Source organism: Lipomyces tetrasporus (genome assembly GCF_029532465.1).
Source record: "Lipomyces tetrasporus strain NRRL Y-64009 chromosome Unknown POJ06scaffold_11, whole genome shotgun sequence".
Lineage (NCBI taxonomy): Eukaryota > Fungi > Ascomycota > Lipomycetes > Lipomycetales > Lipomycetaceae > Lipomyces > Lipomyces tetrasporus.
Genome location: NW_026611606.1, coordinates 698080 through 715195, shown reverse-complemented (window position 1 = coordinate 715195; position 17116 = coordinate 698080). Strand labels below are relative to the sequence as shown.

The 17116-nt window shown below is 45.5% G+C and overlaps 6 protein-coding genes across 6 annotated transcripts; 3 read left to right on the top strand and 3 right to left on the bottom strand.

Moving 5' to 3' along the window:
• Positions 1-1039: 1039 nt before the first annotated feature.
• POJ06DRAFT_261637 (kinase-like domain-containing protein) lies at positions 1040-2855 on the bottom strand. Its single transcript, XM_056188645.1, has 4 exons — positions 2521-2855; positions 2360-2456; positions 1553-2300; positions 1040-1499 (listed from the first exon to the last, which is right to left on the bottom strand). The coding sequence occupies exons 1-4, from the start codon at positions 2674-2676 to the stop codon at positions 1355-1357; spliced, it is 1146 nt and encodes a 381-aa protein (XP_056040983.1). The 5' UTR covers positions 2677-2855; the 3' UTR covers positions 1040-1354.
• Positions 2856-3047: 192 nt separating this feature from the next.
• On the top strand, positions 3048-3791 carry POJ06DRAFT_34005 (Prefoldin). Its single transcript, XM_056190897.1, has 3 exons — positions 3048-3237; positions 3315-3481; positions 3544-3791. The coding sequence occupies exons 1-3, from the start codon at positions 3208-3210 to the stop codon at positions 3707-3709; spliced, it is 363 nt and encodes a 120-aa protein (XP_056040982.1). The 5' UTR covers positions 3048-3207; the 3' UTR covers positions 3710-3791.
• Positions 3792-4154: 363 nt separating this feature from the next.
• Positions 4155-6127, bottom strand: POJ06DRAFT_34001 (Metallo-dependent phosphatase-like protein). The gene is made up of 2 exons (XM_056190896.1): positions 5575-6127; positions 4155-5520 (listed from the first exon to the last, which is right to left on the bottom strand). The coding sequence occupies exons 1-2, from the start codon at positions 6027-6029 to the stop codon at positions 4236-4238; spliced, it is 1740 nt and encodes a 579-aa protein (XP_056040981.1). The 5' UTR covers positions 6030-6127; the 3' UTR covers positions 4155-4235.
• A 258-nt stretch (positions 6128-6385) lies between these two features.
• POJ06DRAFT_215199 (SNF2 family N-terminal domain-containing protein) lies at positions 6386-9632 on the bottom strand. The gene is made up of 7 exons (XM_056185515.1): positions 9391-9632; positions 8748-9335; positions 8481-8698; positions 7649-8429; positions 7407-7590; positions 7126-7352; positions 6386-7071 (listed from the first exon to the last, which is right to left on the bottom strand). Exons 1-7 carry the CDS (start codon positions 9512-9514, stop codon positions 6671-6673), a joined length of 2523 nt encoding a protein of 840 aa, XP_056040980.1. The 5' UTR covers positions 9515-9632; the 3' UTR covers positions 6386-6670.
• Positions 9633-9746: 114 nt separating this feature from the next.
• Positions 9747-13670, top strand: POJ06DRAFT_278349 (uncharacterized protein). Its single transcript, XM_056189744.1, has 10 exons — positions 9747-11071; positions 11118-11307; positions 11362-11448; positions 11497-11911; positions 11964-12032; positions 12089-12265; positions 12313-12423; positions 12474-12962; positions 13015-13062; positions 13117-13670. Exons 1-10 carry the CDS (start codon positions 9943-9945, stop codon positions 13234-13236), a joined length of 2835 nt encoding a protein of 944 aa, XP_056040979.1. The 5' UTR covers positions 9747-9942; the 3' UTR covers positions 13237-13670.
• Positions 13671-13779: 109 nt separating this feature from the next.
• On the top strand, positions 13780-17040 carry POJ06DRAFT_33939 (Mre11 DNA-binding presumed domain-containing protein). Its single transcript, XM_056190895.1, has 14 exons — positions 13780-13849; positions 13903-14030; positions 14084-14241; positions 14292-14379; positions 14435-14700; positions 14760-14945; positions 15004-15280; positions 15329-15452; positions 15508-15691; positions 15741-15822; positions 15883-16112; positions 16168-16284; positions 16338-16635; positions 16692-17040. The coding sequence occupies exons 1-14, from the start codon at positions 13822-13824 to the stop codon at positions 16734-16736; spliced, it is 2211 nt and encodes a 736-aa protein (XP_056040978.1). The 5' UTR covers positions 13780-13821; the 3' UTR covers positions 16737-17040.
• The last annotated feature ends 76 nt before the right edge of the window (positions 17041-17116 follow it).

The window sequence follows — 17116 nt, the reverse complement described above, 5'->3', positions numbered from 1 at the left end:
AAGTATCCAAGTAAACAATGCCGACAGCAACAAATCATTGGCGACTATACTCAACCCTCTACATCCAGCACGCACAGCATTAAGTATCTGTTACATTGTGTCTTTTACACTCGTATGCTGTTTCATATATGATGACTGCAACCAAATTTTCGCCATTTTGCAGCACCCACACAGCGGACGTGCAAGTGAGCTGATCAATTACATTATCAAGGCGATACTGATTGCTGGAATAATTCGACTCGTGTGTAGGCTGGGTTTGATATGGCTTAGTGCTTATTTTTATGGATTCTTTTATTTAAGGGATGTGTGCGCTGGCGTGTTGAGCTAGTAGACTGCTACTTATTTTGATATCATCTGTCATTGGGCCAGGGAATGTTTGTCTGTTACAGTTTACGTTCTGCCTGAGGATAGTAACAGTATTGTATTTTTACTAGGCACACTAATCATGACTAGAATAAGGCTCGAGAATTATGACTGATTAGAGATCGTTGCTGCGTATATTCTGTGCAATTCTTTGTGTTGGGGCAAAATAAGATAAGAGTGCAAACGCCAATGCCATTCTGCCTGATTAGGTTGTCGAGGTAAAACAAACTCACTTAAAAATGGTGTCACTGTATGTAGAAGCTGCAATAATATTTTCAGATGCGTGATCCAATCGTGCTGTTCACAGGATTTTTAAGCCCGATCAGGGGCACGCAACTCCAAAATTCCCATTTCGTCAAGCTCTTGTAAGTTGGGCCCAACTCAATGATTTGTTTTGTTGATTGTACAAGGCTCATCTATATTACATAATTATGTACATAATGGCCCAAAAAGAAAATGGAAACAAGACAACCGAAGAGCAACAAAGCCGATATTATGTACCGATGGAAAGGCAAAATGGACAAACGAAGCGAAAACGAAACGAGCATACAGGTGAGGCGGATGGGGAGAGGAGACCAAAGATGCACGTGAGGTTCGAAGAGGACAGGGGTACCCATTGAGCGCTGGCACCTTGTAGGCAACGTCTGACATTGCTTGCACATAAATACAATAGTTATAGCTATTTATTTTGATCCCGTTGGCTGTATGGTTTCCAGCCCAGTAGAGTTCCTGAAGTTAGAGTGGATATGTGAACTCCACAAAGGCATACGTAATACAGTATACGTCGAGCTAAAAGATACAACAATAGCCTTGATGATCATGATCGATAATTTGAGAGCAAAAAATGATACAATGCGTAAAACTTGACACAAACGACCGCTAAAATGCAACGCCGTACCCATGGACACCTGAACCCATCACAATTTTAGGACTGTATATAGAGAACACCGCTTTCATAATTAATGCTTGCCACATCAGAGCTTTTTGAAATCTATAAATTGCTCTCACCATTTGCTTTCTTGCTAGATAAATATTCTTTCTTCCAAGTCCAATATTCCGAGAACCGATTTTGAGCGTAATTTGCGTAGTCAAAGTCAATCGTAGAAATGACAGATTGAATGGTAGCCCATATGCCCCTAACAATTCGTTAGCATTGGCATAACCTTCCAACACAGTCCATTCAACTTACCAATAGAATCCCGGCATTCCCCACCAAGTCCGTACCTCTTGCATCAGAATATCGACATCTGCTTCACCCACGGGAATACCATTCTGTTGCTTCTCAAATGAACCCCTCTTAAAACGATGGGTTCCCTCCAAGTATTGCCTCCCCCATTCACGCATGACAGGGCCGCCTACTTTTGGTATTAGAGACACATCGCAGTCAAAACCTTGCCACTCCATGAAGTGGTTGGCTAAATCAAAGGCTCTCGGCGTCGGCAAAGCGTATTCATAATCAATGAACGTAACCGGTGGTATATCAGAAGATAATTCTGAAGACCAGTCTTCAGGCACAATCACGTTTCCGCTTAGTAGGTCGCAATGAGCGACCACTGTTGGCCCGCCCTTGTACTGGATCTCGCTCTTCACCCACACCAGTTCCTTCGCGAGCAACATCTTAGTCTTAAGCTGCACGTCAGTGTCTGTGGGCAAGGTACTTATCCACTTTTGACAGAGTTGCCATATATCATCGACAATGTCGTGGGATTTTAAACCTGACTGCTCCAGCATGAGCGTTCGGATCGACGATGCATCCAAAACAGTGTGCCATCGGGCTAACATTTGCGATATGCCTTTCATTAACACCGGGTTGCTTAATTCACGATAGTCAACGGCCCGACCACTAATATATCCATAAACCAATCCATTCTTAAAGCGAGCGTGTAGAGGCGGAGCGAGACCGAATGAGTGAAGGTGCACGTGAGTGCAAAATTCACCTGCGCACGCCACGGTTAGTCGCCAAATCGAAATCCTGCCTGGCCCAAAGGGGACTTACGATTCCTATCAATAATACTTCCGGTCCCTCGGCCATATGCCCGCACAAGCACCACGATCTCCTGCGGAGTGCCTGCTCTGTAGATACATTGTAATAGCTAGGAGTTGTCATTAGCCCGTTACAATTATCTCCTAATGTATTAATACGAATATTTCACTCACGCAGTTTGTTATACCGCCTTTTAGTGACGTGACATCTATCCTATCGATATTCCACGACGGGAAGACTTCAGCTAGAAGTTGTCGCGTGCGCTGAGTTTGGGCATTTGCATCTTGCAGTGGGATGACACATTCAGGGATGACGCGTGGACCCGTCATACTTCTCGAAATAAATGCTGTACGCACACAATAAAGTTAAACGAATGACAAGTAGCCTGGTGTCGGCTGATAAGACGGCTGGAAATAGGTGCCTAAGCTTATGTAGCGGAGGAGTTGCGGTAGATATTAAATTGAGAAGCCATGGGAAGTAGCGTGCTGCGTTGCTGTCAGAACTGCGAATCTCCCTCGGGGAATTAAGGGACCTTCCTCTAAGCGCAAATATTGTCGACTTACTGTGGAGCTCGCCAGCTGTCCGAACCTTTTCTGCAGGGCTAGGTTTCGCTGGCATTACGTAAATGGATGGCACATGCTGTTACACAAGCATCGCCCGCAGTTCCCATTCGAGTCACAAAACTTTGTTAAGGGTTATGCCCTTCAAAGGATCAGTGTTTTCTAGCTGATAGACTGCCAACTCTGTAATGTCAAGATCGTCTGCAACAGATAGAGTTAATTGAATACGGTACAATACAATACGGTTAAGGGAATATATTAATTGTCTTTCACCCTCGCTGTTCTTATTCATAGTTGACAATGTCGATTCCACCAGAAGCTCTCCAGAAGGTAATTCATTTCTAGGATCAGCACGGCCGTGCAGCATATATTTCGTATTGGGATAACTAACGGTATTGATTCTGCAGGTTCTCCAAGAGATTGAAATGCGAGTTATGCAGTCTCAGTTAGAGTTGACAAATGTTCGGCAACAAATATCACAGAAGCAGCGAGACATACGATTAACAGATCTGACAATGAAAGAATTGAAAGATATTCCACCATCAGTGGGAGTTTGGGAAGGCGTTGGAAAAATGTGGGCCGCGATAGTTTAGATACTTACTGCGGTACGACGACGCGGCACTAACGATGCTCTAGGTTCTTGAATGTTCCCATAGCCACACATATCGCACGATTAGACAAGGAAAAGAGCGAGAGCGAAGACCAGCTAGGAGCGCTAAATAAGAAGCTAAACTATTTGGAGACTACATACAAGAATGCCAAGCGGAATATCGACGACATACTAGGACATGCACAGCAATGATTTGATGATTCATGCATTGTATTTAACGGCATGGGACGAATTTATCTTGCCCTTGTATAACAGGAATCATATATGTGTACATATACAAACAACGGGTTACATCATTGACATGGAACGTCGTCTTTGGGTGTTTTGAACGCCATCTGATAGAAACCCAGCAATGCATGAGCAAACTACAATTGAATCACTTTATCTCTATTAGTGAACAATTGAAGAATTTTGTCGTAAAAATAACACTCCAAGTGACGATAATGATGAGAATCATGCAGCCATTTCGATCTAGCTGTTATTTACATGGTAAAATAAGTGCCATTCTCTGCAATAGTAATGAGCAATGCCAGTTAATTAATAATAAAGCAACTTAGACTCTAAAGTGTTCAGTTACGCATATAGTAACACGTTAAAATAGATACCGATCGATACAAGTGTCGAATGATAACAACATTTGACACATTGGGTTCCCAGCTGCAGCAAAAATGATATATACACCAACTCCTAAAACGCATATGCAGATAAAACAGGTGCTCTATTCGTTAATCGCTCTTCCATGTGAATCCACGCGTACAATTCTTCCTTCCAGTTCAGGCGATATCCCATGGGTGCCAGAATCTGTACGATTTCTTCCATGTGCAGCCTGCCCATTCTGCCAAATCTCCAGTACCTTTTGTTCCATCAACATGTCCTTCTCTCGCATCAGCTCGTCACGCTCTTTGACAGTCAGATCCCTGTGGTGCAGCTTGTCGCTGATCAGATTTTTCAGTTTTGTTTTCCAGCTACTGACGCCCGAGCTCACCTCAAAGCCGTTACTTTGCTTTTGCTCGTGCCATTTGTTGAATAGTTTCATTGACAAGAACCACATTCTAAGCATTTGCACTAATAGTAGGCCCTGCTCGTCGTCCACTATCTGGCGGTCAGGGGGCACCATTAGCGATTCGAACCCATCTTTGCCATGCATCATATAGCCTCTAGTCGCGCATGTGTACATGCGTTCGAGATTGAGAGGCATGCCATCGACTTCGACCGACTGTATCCGCGGAGATTTCTCTAAACAGAATGTGTACTTGATACCGGAAACTTGGAGAAAGCGTCCTTCCAGTGCTGGCAATTTGGAGACACCATTCTCTAGCGCGTCCAGAAGCTCCTTGCCGGAGACTGAAATCACGACGCATGGATCTTCAAATGGAAACGTAAGTACAATGTCCTTCATTCGGATTGGTCCTGGCGGATAGACAGTGTCAGAACGCAGCGTGCCGCCGGCGACTAGCGAAACGTCTGCCTCATACCAGACTCTGAGAATGTCGGCGACAAAATTCCCCAGGTTGCTTTCTCGGCTTCTCACTGTCTCGAAAGTGGCGTCCAATGACACGTCCGTCCATCCGATTACCTTGTCTAATTGCCGATTCATGTACCCAGAAATCGACTCTACAAGATCTTGCGTTCGTTCATCTTCCGCAATATCTTTAGTCAAGTCACGTCTCACGATATTCCATGACCATCGTCGACTGTTGGGATCGAGCGAGCCTTCAATATAGCTCAGCTGTCGGAAGTCTGTGCCACTGCATACCACATCGACATTATTTGCAACTTTATGAGAATAGAAATGGTCATGTCCGCCCAAGATCAGGTCAAATGTTCCTTCTGGTACGGCATGTGCAAGTTTTATGTCGTTGGGCTCACGCATGTGAGTGAGCGCAATGACCAAATCGCAGTGTTCCTCCTGTCTCAGCCTCGGCGCTATATCCATGGCGACATTAACATATGGCTTGTAGACCAGATCCTGCGGTAGCGAGTTGATCGTTTCTAGCCATTCTCTATACTCTCGTCAACAAGGAACACCTTTCCTTCACAATAACGATCGATCATACTGCTCTACTAATCCAACGAAGCCCATTTTTATGCCGGAGACTTCCTTTATCACGTATTCCACGCCCTCTGCAATAGGGACGCCATCATGGAGGACATTCGCAATCATCCACGGGAAATCACACTGGCGTTTGAGGTATTTTAACTGCTCCACTCCGAAATCAAAATCATGATTGCCGTAGACAGCGACGTCCACTCCAATATGATCGCTGTTCATAAAGTCTATCATATGTTTCCCTTTCGTGACCGATGATTCCAATGAAGGGTTGAAGGCGTCGCCCGAGAACACGGTGACCAGTTCCGGCGCGCCGTCGTATTGCTCCCCGTTCCTATATTCATTGACAAGAGTTACAAATCTTGCAGCGCCACCAGGAATATGCGCGTTAGGAAACTGGGGTGAGATGTGATAGATATCGTTAAAGTGAATCAATCGGACGTCGGGCTTGGATCGGTCCATTCTACGTCGTGATATGTCAAAATATGTTTAGTGTCCCCAGCCTATCATAAACTCGGTCACAGACTGCTGATGAAGATAGCAGAGCTGCGCAAATATATGAATCGAAATCAGATAATCAGTGCCTGACTGTGGTTCGGCAGGGTGGTGTGGGATGGTTGAGTCTTACTTGGCGGGTGGCACAGGAGACGCCGCGCGATCAGCCGTCCATCGGCCCCTCGGGGACTATGAAGACCGTGTTGGCTTTAACTCGGTTGTTCCAGCAAGGGTAATCAATTGACGATGACGTCATGACCTACAACTCTGTCCGAAGCTAATGGCCCTGTCTATCTATCGCCACACTACATAAGTGGGAACCATCGAAAGCATGATGGCGGTCTACCTGCTGCGTTGCAATCTCTAGCATTCTCTGGCTGGTAGTTACGTCCTACTCGATGGCCGGCCGCGTTATTGGCCAGGTCCGGTTCGGCCTGTCGTCTCCCGTGTAACTCACGCGATCATTTTGTTCTGATGTCTTGTGTCTACCAATAAAGGAATCTGTATACATGACGTAATCCTGGATAAAACATGAAACAATACAATTTCGTCCTATATAACTCTTAATCGCTCTCTATATCCAAGATCTAACCTTGGCGCGTAGCAAGCTAGGCATCCTGTGCGTCATGAGTTCTGTTGAACAAGAACAGAATCTCGTCCCTCGTGAGTCTGTTCACATTGAGCTTGCCTGCCTTATCGTCCATTACTCCTCTCGCTAGTTCTCTCTTCTGTTCTTGCAGTTTAAGAATTCTCTCCTCGACTGTGTTCTCCGCTGTGATTTCGTATACATCGACGTCGCGTGTCTGGCCGATTCTATGAACTCTATCGATCGCCTGCTCAGACACCATTGGATTCCACCACGGGTCAACCAATACGACCTGTGACGCACAAGTCAAGTTCAAGCCTAGAGCGCCACATTTCAATGAGCACAATAGCACAGTGACATTATCGTCGTTTGCTAGCTTCTCAAGAGACTGGACACGATTCTGAGGACGCATGGATCCATCGTCTAGTATGCATGCTGTGAGCTGAAGCTAAATACATTGAATAATTTGGCACTTACATCTTACGAAGTTGATTCCCTGCTTGCTCAGAAATGGCTCAACGATGTCCAGCATAGTTGTGAACTGGCTGAATACTATTGTTTTTCTCATGGGATCTGATTTTAAGACGGACAAGAGATGGACTATTTTCGAACTAGGTATCGCCGCACTGATGCCTTTAGATGAGAACGTCGAGCGACAGTATTCGCAGATTTTGGCGTGTTGGTTCGATTCTTCAAGAGAAAGGCTACACGTTTGTTAGTACGAGCTGCGCTAGAAAGGGGGACTGGAATTCTCATACTCTGTCTGGCACACGGTACACTTTTGTACTTCAACAGTCATGTCACCAAGCAAGTCAGCTAAATCATCAATTTCATCCTGACGGATCGACTTGCTGGCGCTCTTTCTAGGTTCTGGAGCAGGCAGCAATACCGCGTCGGTATTATCGGAGAGCTTGGAGGCGACAATGGCCGTGTGATTACAAGCTAGAGTAACTAGTCGTCAGCAAATTCTATCGTCCACAGTATAACAACCAATAAGTACCTTGTCTCAATCTGAGAAGTAGAAGGAGGACGCTCATGTACTTCTGACCGCCCTCTCCGATCAAATCTTGCATCTTATTGCCCATCTTCTGCTCTAGAGTGTCGTAAAATGCGCGTTCCGGTTCAGTAAGAACAACAGTTGATTTATGGACAACCCGCTTCGGTAACTTCAGTCCACTTTGTCCCAATACATCTTTTGTACGCCTTAGCAAAACTTGTGCCAAAACTACCTGTAATCTTTTCATCGCGAGTTTTCCGCGTCCTGCAGCCGTCGGTCGGCTGATCTTATCTTTCCAAAATGCCGGATCCGAGAGTGGCGGAATCCGTAAGAATTTAAAGAGGGAATGGAGTTCATCAATATTGTTCTGAAGGGGGGTTCCAGTGAGAGCCCACCGGTTAAGGCCATGGAGAGCACAGGCAGCCTGTGCTGATTGGGAAGACTTGTTCTTAATCGTGTGAGCTTCATCCAGAATAATACGCCACCAGTCCAGTTTAAACAGTGGCCCTCGGCTTTGGTGTTCTGAGGCGACTAGCTGATAAGTGGTAATAACCACATGATATTTTTTGAGCTCTAGCTCTGACTTTGTGCGCGATTGGCCATGATGAATGAGAACAGATATACCGGGAGCTTTAGTCTTGATTTCGGTCGCCCACTGATTGATCAGCGCCAATGGAGCAACGACTAAGGTAGATCCGCATGCATTGGTCGACTTGTGGACGTCCTTATCTCTAGTATGCGACAATATTAATGCTATGGATTGGATTGTTTTGCCGAGACCCATCTACTAAAGTTAGTCTCGTTTCGAACGCGTAAATCGTGACGGAAAACTTACATCATCACAAAGCATACCGCCTTTGTGTTTAACGCCATTGTCTTCGCGGCTTAATAAAAAATTTAGTCCCTCAACTTGATGGTCTAGAAGATTCACTTTTAATCCATCGACGTGGTCTTTTTCTGTACCAGTGACATTCTTAAATTTGACAGCTGACGCGGTAGTAATAATATCCTTCAGCGAGCTAGCTGTGTCAGCTGATGACATGTACCTGTAATCTGTAACGAGTTAGGACCCTTATACTCGAACGGAATCGCGCAACAGTACCTTCAGATGTGAAATTTACAGGTATATCATCGTAGACCGGCAGTTCATGCTTCGGAGTAGGGATCGAAATGACTTGCTTAGGTCGACTGTCCACAAAAGAGCCCTCAGATACTTGGTTCACGGAGTCAAGATACTCAGCAAATGCCGAATAAGGATTTGAGGAGAATCGGCTTGCAGACGAGGACTTTAGTATATTTTTCGCACCGTTCCTGCCGTTAGCGGTCTGAGGACTATCCTCTATAGTTATAACCGCAGAACGCTTGATAGACCCAGAGCCCTTGCGGCTAGCTATTGATGCACTACTATCGCTAGCCTTAGAAGCACTCGATCTACCAAAATTGCCAGTTTCCATTGCAGCCGAGGACCTACTACCACCCCAAATAGGTCTTTCCCCTCTAAATTGAATATCATCGTTTGCTGAGCTCATTAGCAGGTTGTGACCAGACAAGTTTTTCAAAATTGCGACATCTTGCTTTGAGCGCCATTCCGACGAATTCGGAGACATTGGCTCTAGCAGTCTGCCAAACGCGACCGATGCTGATGAGCCTTTCGTCTTAGAACTTAAGGTTGAAACTGGTCGATACGGTCCTGTGTAAGCTATTAACAGCATGGTCGACTAATATTGGCAAAAGTGGAGACTAGCCTGAGACAGAAGGGTTCAAGAGTCCAGCCGGTACTAGCAGACTTCGCATTGGAGAGTTCTCACCAAATCTCGGATGATCATCTCGGGCTTGGCCATGGCTTGATTCCAATTTTTGTCGATCCATACCTGTAGTATTTTCCGCAGAAGTCTGACAAAATTATTCTGGAGTGGGAGAATAGCCTATAAAACGGAAATTCTGGTATCTTGTAGCGCTGGACAAGATCGCGCTTAGGTAAACAAACAACAATGGTTGGGATACGGCTACCAATAAGCGGTTGGCACGGCAACGCTGTGTACCAACCAGACCCCGCGACGCGAACTACTCAGTACTTGTTGCCCGACTTCCAACCCAATCTCCGACTTCCAACCCAATCTCATTGAATCTTATCTCATACCCTGCGGAGCTGCACTTGAACGATCACCTGCAAAATATACATAACCGTCAGTCGCAGCCGTGGATTCTTTTCTATATAGGGTCTTGATTCAAAACTATTCTGGGTGTGTTGTCAAGTTTCAGTGGGAACTGGTGAGTCTCCCACTCTCTGCGCAGCCATGCCGCCGGAGAATTCAGGATTCACTCGTTCTTTCATCGACATCCCGCCAGCTCCCAATTTTTTCCGGATGAATCCAGCACCGAAAGGCGCAACAAAGCAGGATCCTAGCAAACCTGCACCCATTTCGTCGACAAAGTCTGGCCATCCCGATCAAAACATCCAACAGCCCGCTTCGCAGTCATCTACTGTCGCGCTAAGCGAGCCAGCGAGGTCAGTCTCTGACGAGTTCAAGTTGCTAAATCGCAACAGGAATGGTTTAACCCCTTCGTCGCCCACTACACCTGCTTCAAGTAGCTGGATTGATGCAAGTGTCGATTCGCCGTCTTTCATGGAAGATATATTGACACTGGAGAGTCCGCCTCCCAAGGGTCATGTTCTGCAGGGCTATCGCAAGTCAAAGGTCGATGTGCTACCGCTTGCCCAGAAGACGATGCCTGCATTTCAATTTGTGCCAATCACAACTGCGAAAGAGTCATTAGAGGCAAGTTTCGGCAACTCATCATTTGCCGAATTACCTAGTTTGACCGACGACGATGACTCCTTATTGATCAAGAAAGTGGAGTCCTTGCAATCTGTTCAAAAGTCATCTCCGAAATCGGCAGCTAACACATCTACAACCCTTGCCATCAGTCAAGACCAGGCGGAGAACCGAAAAGCTTCGCGATCACCCGTATTGGTCAAATTTCCGACAAATATCCAGAGCTATACCGGGACGTCGACAGTACTTCCTAAGGCTTCTCCGACAACTACAGACAGACCACTTGATCCGATACTTGCGGCGTTAAATTCCATGCAGCACGAGAAGTCGAGGGTCGAGCAAGAATTGGCATCGTCGCTCGATTTATTGTCTTCCACTAAAGACGAACTGTCACACGCTAAGGCCTCACTTCATTCACTAAAAGAACGATTTCAAAGGTTGAATGAAACCATCGCGAAGATTGGCATGGATCGCGAATCTCTGCGGCACGGAATGGATGAAGTTGTCACCAGAATTGATGGAGTGAAGCTGGCTCTTGTAGAGCTTAAAAGTGATGTCTACGTGGGGAGACGTGACATTGAGTCCACGCGTCAGCTGGATACTGAACTAGCACTAAAGTTACATGAGCTCGACAAAGAGCTTCACTCAAGTATGTTCATCAGTAAGGGTCTTAGTTTCAACTAACTCTGGATTAGAATCTATGACCTGTGAGATGTTGGAGAATAAGCTTGACGAGAAATCTGGTCTTTTGGTTGAAGAAAGGAGCAAGGTTTTGTCTCTTGAAGACAAGATTCAGAAATTGACCAGCTTAAATGAATCCTTGACCGAAAAGTACAACGAGGACAAAACCATTGCATTCAAGACCATTGAGGACAGAATATCGAGGTATGCATCAACATTCGCAAGAATACGAAGGTATGAATTCTAATTGCAGGATAGGTGTGAAGGAATCATGGATGTGAGGTTTCAGGAACATATATCCATGATTGACAATATCAAGAAGCTATCGCAGGATATCCAAGAAAAGTAAGCTTGTGCCGGTTTCAAATATGAAACAGTTCTAACTCTGTGCAGGATTATTAGTAGCACCACCGATTTGACCGACAAATTTGTAAATAGCGACAGACAGCGTGACATTCTCACTAACGCAATCGCTGATTTACGAGATGCTCTACAAAAAGATTTATCGGTCCTTTCTTCGCAAACGGCAACCTTCAGAGAAGAAAATACAACTCTTCAGAGCGCAAATACGTCCCTTAGAGTAACTGTAGTTGACCGAGAAAAAACTATTGAGCTTTATAAGTACGAAATTGCGGTGCTGCAGAAGAAGCTCGCAGACAACAAAGAGACCATGGTTACTAAGGATGCCTTGGAAAAGGCGGAGTTAGATATTGCGGGCTTAAAAGAGAATGCCACAATAATCGAGAGCGAGAACATGAAGCTGCAAGAGAAGTTAAAAGCAGCCACTGAGAGCCGACAACAGGTTGAGGTATGGACCATAAATTTTGAAAATTGGTCTTCACCGCTAATAAAGAGACCAGCTAAAATTGGCGGAAAGTGATAAGTTGCTAAAACAGCTTCAAGCAAATGAAGAAAATCTGAAGGAGCAGGTTAGGAAATTCGTAGTATATCTGACTTATCGTGATTATCTTATCTATCATTCTAGGGCCGCGCGGCGTACGAATCGGAGATGGCGAAAAAGGAGATACAATTCCTGCAAGCTAGACAAGATTACGAGATGGAGAAAAACAACATGATGAAATCTCATGCTACGAAGGTTGAAAAGTTCCGCGTGCAGGTGGATAAGTTGCAAGCTGATAAGACACACTTGGAAAAGCTTTTGGTAGTTTTCTTCGTTACGTGGCAGGATGCTGGAGCTAACTCACTTAGCAATCTGAAATAGACTCTCACAGTCGGACTCAGGAGAAAGTCGATCTATTAATTGGTGAATTGAATGGCAAATCAGACGAGGCATCAGCTTTGAAGGAGAATCTGGAAGAGGTTATAATGGTTTTGCGTTCTTGACGTGCTCTGAGCTAACTTGTTTAAAGACTTCTAAGAAGCTGAGAGAGTATGAGGAGGGCAGACCCAATGTCGTTTTAAGTGTCCCCAGTATATTTTCTGTACCAAGACCACCTGGTGAAATGCTGCAACAGTCCAGTTCAGTCAACAATCAGCAGTCTACTGTTCCAAATACACGAGTACGATCGTTCTCGCACTTCGAGGGGGAGAAATCTGACAGCACTGAGTCATCCGCGGATATGTTTAACGAAATTGTCCAAAAGGCAATGCGTACAAACGTTGATCAATATCCAGAATATTCACCAGAACCTAATATTCATTATGAATTGAAAGCACCTTCAACTGTTGAGCACGACATATCTGATACTCAGCTAGATAGAAGGGAAACAACCGCGGATGCGGATGTTGAGAATATGCAGGCAATCAATGCAGCTGTCATTTCGCAGACGACCGGCCAGGTTCCAGGACCAGGAAAACGACCGGTTACTAAAACGAATGCTAAGACTCGAAAGCGAAAGGTATTTAGTTATAACGTGCGTAGATAGCTTTATTAACTCAATCTGATTTTAGGCAACCACATCAGTCAGTACGGCGCGCCAGCGTAACGCGCGGAAAGGCGTAAGCGTGACAACAAGTTGCAAGCTTTCATTTGCTTTGTATTAACAGGCCTAGATTGCGTCTGGTACCATCGAAGATACGGACACGCCATACTTAGATCAGATGTCAATGACGGGCAACGCATTTACAACGGCTACTACTCGGTCGCGAACCAACACGAGACAGGACCAGTGACAGAATACACTAGGTGTGCTACGTTGCTGTTGTACTTGTATTGTGCTTGTTGGTAGAGTATCTGCTTGCTTATACCCTCAGAAGTACCTCATTGTATTACATATTGACATGAGTAATATGATGGAGACGACAGTTTGATTTGCTGCTCTAATATTTCTTGCTTTGTTGCTGTCATTTATATTGCTATATATAAGGAGATATTTCGGATAATGCTCGCCGAAGATTTGTCTGGACACGGCTGATTGTGCCCAAACAAGAAGTTTATTTGTATAGTATATGATTCTGCTCTATATAATCTTATTAATGTGCGAATTCTTGCCGCATAGTTTTATATTCGGACTGCCTATGCTGGTTACTGTATATAATTGAACAGCAATGTTTTAGCTACAGCGCTGTAAGCCGCTCTGCAGGTCCGTCCGTACATTGCGGTGAATAGACTGTGTCCCCGTGGGCAATGCATGCTCGTATCTTCGCAGCTGCGAGACCAGCGCGTAACATTGAGCCCGCAGATTACCAACGCGTGAACACGCGTCGACGAGTGACCTTCAACAACCGCATAGGGACGACAATAAGCAATACATAAATATGGCGCCGGCATCACGAATAGCTAATAGTATGTTTAATTTGAGTCTAAATATAATGGGAATGTCTAATTCATCGCTCCAGGTCCAAATACTGTACGAATTTTGATTTCTTCTGACAATCACGTTGGCTACAATGAACGAGATCCGATACGAGGCGACGACTCTTGGAAGACATTCCATGAGATTATGCTGCTAGCTAAGGAACTGGACGTAGGTACCATTCTGGGACGCCGCGGTAAATCGTCGGTTAATGATTTACGTAGGTGGACATGGTGCTGTTAGCTGGCGATCTCTTCCACGAGAACAAGCCATCTAGGAAATCGATGTACCAAGTCATGAAGACGCTGCGCGCGACATGCTACGGCGACAAACCATGCGAGCTGGAGTTACTGAGTGAAGCGGATCTTTCTTTGAGAGATGCGTATGTCTGCCCTATGGATCGATTATGTTTTGGCCTAACGACTCGTTCAGGTTCGGACACATTAACTATGAAGATCCAGATATTAATGTTGCGATTCCCGTGTTGGCTATAAGTGGTAACCACGATGACGCAAGTGGAGTATGTGTTGCTGTTAGTTTATTGAATTGTAGTGAGTATTAATGACATTGGATAGGATGGCAATCTGGCGGCATTGGACATAATATCCGTCACCGGACTGGTTAACCATTTCGGACGAGTTCCCGAAAATGATAATATTACGCTAACGCCACTACTATTCCGAAAAGGGTATACGAACATAGCATTGTATGGCATGGCTAATGTTCGTGATGAACGATTGCATCGCACATTCCGAGATCGCCAAGTCAAATTTCTGCGGCCAGAAAGCGAGGAAGATGGGTCTGATAACTGGTTCAACATTATGGCCCTGCACCAAAATCAGTAGGTTCTTGATAGGCGGCTTGATAGGCGATGCCAGATCTGTGCTAAGTCTCTGATAGTCATGCCCATACGGAAACCGGATACATACCGGAGACCTTTTTACCACGATTTCTGGATCTCGTTGTCTGGGGCCACGAACACGAATGTATCATGGACCCCCAGCATAATCCGGAACAGGGCTTCGATGTTATTCAGCCTGGCAGTTCAGTGGTGACTAGTCTATGTGAAGGCGAAGCGGCTGAGAAGTACGGCTCCTCGCTTGTATCAGTGTGGACGAAATAATGATCCTAATTAGTATTCTAGATTTGTCGGAATTGTATCGATAGAAGGCTCGAAATATGAAATGGAGAAGATCAAGCTGAAGACAGTGCGTCCATTCGTCATGAGAGAAGTCATTTTGGCGAGAGACTGCGGTTTTGCGGCCAGTTCGAAAAATAAGGGTCAGGTGATTCGATGGCTAATACAGCAAGTTACGGAATTGATTGAACTGGCGAATGAGCAGTGGATCCAGGCTAATTCTGACGAGAATGGGGAGCTGTTGACGGGCGAAGACGCACCCTTGCCGCTTGTCCGGTTAAGAGTGAGCCGCTAATATTTGTAATCCAAATCAATTGCTGACAGCGCGCAGGTTGAGTATTCGGGCGGGTACGAAGTAGAAAATCCTCGTAGATTTTCAAATCGATTTGTGGGAAAGGTGGCCAATGTCAATGACGTTGTGCAATTCTATAGAAAGAAAACCGCCACCACCGTTAGTAGGTGAATCTTTGGCCTTTAATAATGATCAGTGAACGCTAATGAGAACTACAGAAAGGACGAATGCTGTGGGCGAAGCGAACGAAGTCGTAGATGCTGTTGATCTCGATCATATTAAAGTTCAGTCGCTTGTGGAGGAGTTCTTGAAGCTGCAGACGCTTGATGTTTTGCCCGCAGGTGGCTTGAATGACGCAATAAGCCAGTATGTAGATAAGGATGATAAGCAAGCAATCAAAACGTAAGAACGCGTGAGCAAGCTTGTGAGTACCGGTCTGACTTGGTATCAGGTTCGTGGACGAAACCCTTGAGAAGCAGATGAAGCGACTACTGAGTCTTGGTGATGTCGACGAGGAAGAACTAGAGCATGTGGTACGTGTGTTTGGGCCGATATTTTATGGTGAACCTTGTCGCTAACGAGCTTTGCCTCAGATTACTAGTGCTGCCAACAAGGTACAGGAGTCTGTCGGAAAGGTTGTCCCCTCCAAACGTGCCCATGCCGAGGAAACATCAGGGAATAAGCGCAACAAAGGCGCAGCTAGTAGGGGAAGACGGGCAAAACAGGCTTCCAGCGGCGAGGACGCAAGCAGTATGGATGAAGAAGTTAGCAACAGGACAGCCCCCTCTAAGGCAACTTCTAAGCCTAGAGTGCAGCCTAGGAGGTGAGAGAATATTTGGTTCGCAAGTGACTTTCAGTACCTTACAACCGTGTCTTAGAAACGCCCGTACGGCAGCCGAAACCTCACTTTTCGTCGGTGATGATGATGATGAAAGTCTTGACGACGCGGATGATGTCATGCTTGAAGACAGTTCTGATGTAGAGTACGACCGGAGGTACCTATCCTTCTCAGCTCCTGAGTATCTGTGTTAACGTATTAATTGCATAGCAAAACAAAAACACCTCAGACACGAGCAACCAATTCACGAACCACAAGAGCATCTCAAGCGGCGCCGACGTCTAAGACCTCCAACCCTAAGACCGCTACCACCAGGAAAACGCCTGCAAGCAGAAGCACAGCGACATTAAGTCAGACTACGCTCACGTCAACTCAACGAGGACCGCGATCTGAGCCGAGGGCAACGGTTCAAACCAAGCTGAATCTGAGGAATTCAGCTGATGCTTCTAGGGCTTCTGCAGCCACAAATCGGCAAACTAGCATGAGCACCACGAGAATGGCACCAATGGTACGTTGCAATTGCGGACCTGCAAACAGCTTGGAATTTTAACACTCTTTGGATAGGACGTAATTGATGTGGAGGATGATCCGGATGATGCATTTGCTTAAATGATAAGTCCAGCTCTATCGGATCTTCTCACGTGGATCCGAGCAGGTTGAAACGTCTGCCCTTCGTGCTGTGCATGGTGTGATATTATTGTAAATCGGCTTTATTTAGCTAATCCAAGGAGCTGTGGCCGATGAATAATGAAGTCACCTTGCACGAACCACTTCCCTGTATACAACAATTCCCGCGATCCAGAGTCGGGAGTCAGTGCATATTAATTTTCGACCTACGTCCAATTTGATATCCACCATAGGATGTTCGATATCTGCCACGGTGGCCACTCTGTTCTACAAGAGGTTGAATTTCTTGCTCAATTAGAAAGGGCCGTGTTTCTTAATTGTCATGTGGGATCCAAAGAAATCTCGTTTTCTGTGTCCAATTC

Excerpts from the sequence above, each read along its gene's own strand:
- POJ06DRAFT_34001 (XM_056190896.1), bottom strand. The coding sequence starts at position 6,029 with ATGGACCGATCCAAGCCCGACGTCCGATTGATTCACTTTAACGATATC. Across the intron at positions 5,521-5,574 it reads TTCGTTGGATTAGTAGAGCA|AGAATGGCTAGAAACGATCA; the intron begins GTATGATCGATC and ends ACGAGAGTATAG.
- POJ06DRAFT_33939 (XM_056190895.1), top strand. The coding sequence starts at position 13,822 with ATGGCGCCGGCATCACGAATAGCTAATA. Across the intron at positions 14,380-14,434 it reads ACCACGATGACGCAAGTGGA|GATGGCAATCTGGCGGCATT; the intron begins GTATGTGTTGCT and ends GACATTGGATAG. Across the intron at positions 15,281-15,328 it reads TGCCGCTTGTCCGGTTAAGA|GTTGAGTATTCGGGCGGGTA; the intron begins GTGAGCCGCTAA and ends GACAGCGCGCAG.
- POJ06DRAFT_261637 (XM_056188645.1), bottom strand. The coding sequence starts at position 2,676 with ATGACGGGTCCACGCGTCATCCCTGAATGTGTCATCCCACTGCAAGAT. Across the intron at positions 2,301-2,359 it reads AAGTATTATTGATAGGAATC|GTGAATTTTGCACTCACGTG; the intron begins GTAAGTCCCCTT and ends TGGCGTGCGCAG. Across the intron at positions 1,500-1,552 it reads GGAATGCCGGGATTCTATTG|GGGCATATGGGCTACCATTC; the intron begins GTAAGTTGAATG and ends ACGAATTGTTAG.
- POJ06DRAFT_278349 (XM_056189744.1), top strand. The coding sequence starts at position 9,943 with ATGCCGCCGGAGAATTCAGGATTCACTCGTTCTTTCATCGACATCCCG. Across the intron at positions 11,072-11,117 it reads CGACAAAGAGCTTCACTCAA|AATCTATGACCTGTGAGATG; the intron begins GTATGTTCATCA and ends ACTCTGGATTAG. Across the intron at positions 12,963-13,014 it reads CTAAGACTCGAAAGCGAAAG|GCAACCACATCAGTCAGTAC; the intron begins GTATTTAGTTAT and ends ATCTGATTTTAG.
- POJ06DRAFT_215199 (XM_056185515.1), bottom strand. The coding sequence starts at position 9,514 with ATGGATCGACAAAAATTGGAATCAAGCCATGGCCAAGCCCGAGATGAT. Across the intron at positions 8,699-8,747 it reads TGTAAATTTCACATCTGAAG|ATTACAGGTACATGTCATCA; the intron begins GTACTGTTGCGC and ends AACTCGTTACAG. Across the intron at positions 7,591-7,648 it reads ACTTCTCAGATTGAGACAAG|CTTGTAATCACACGGCCATT; the intron begins GTACTTATTGGT and ends TAGTTACTCTAG.
- POJ06DRAFT_34005 (XM_056190897.1), top strand. The coding sequence starts at position 3,208 with ATGTCGATTCCACCAGAAGCTCTCCAGAAG. Across the intron at positions 3,238-3,314 it reads CACCAGAAGCTCTCCAGAAG|GTTCTCCAAGAGATTGAAAT; the intron begins GTAATTCATTTC and ends TTGATTCTGCAG. Across the intron at positions 3,482-3,543 it reads TGGGAAGGCGTTGGAAAAAT|GTTCTTGAATGTTCCCATAG; the intron begins GTGGGCCGCGAT and ends ACGATGCTCTAG.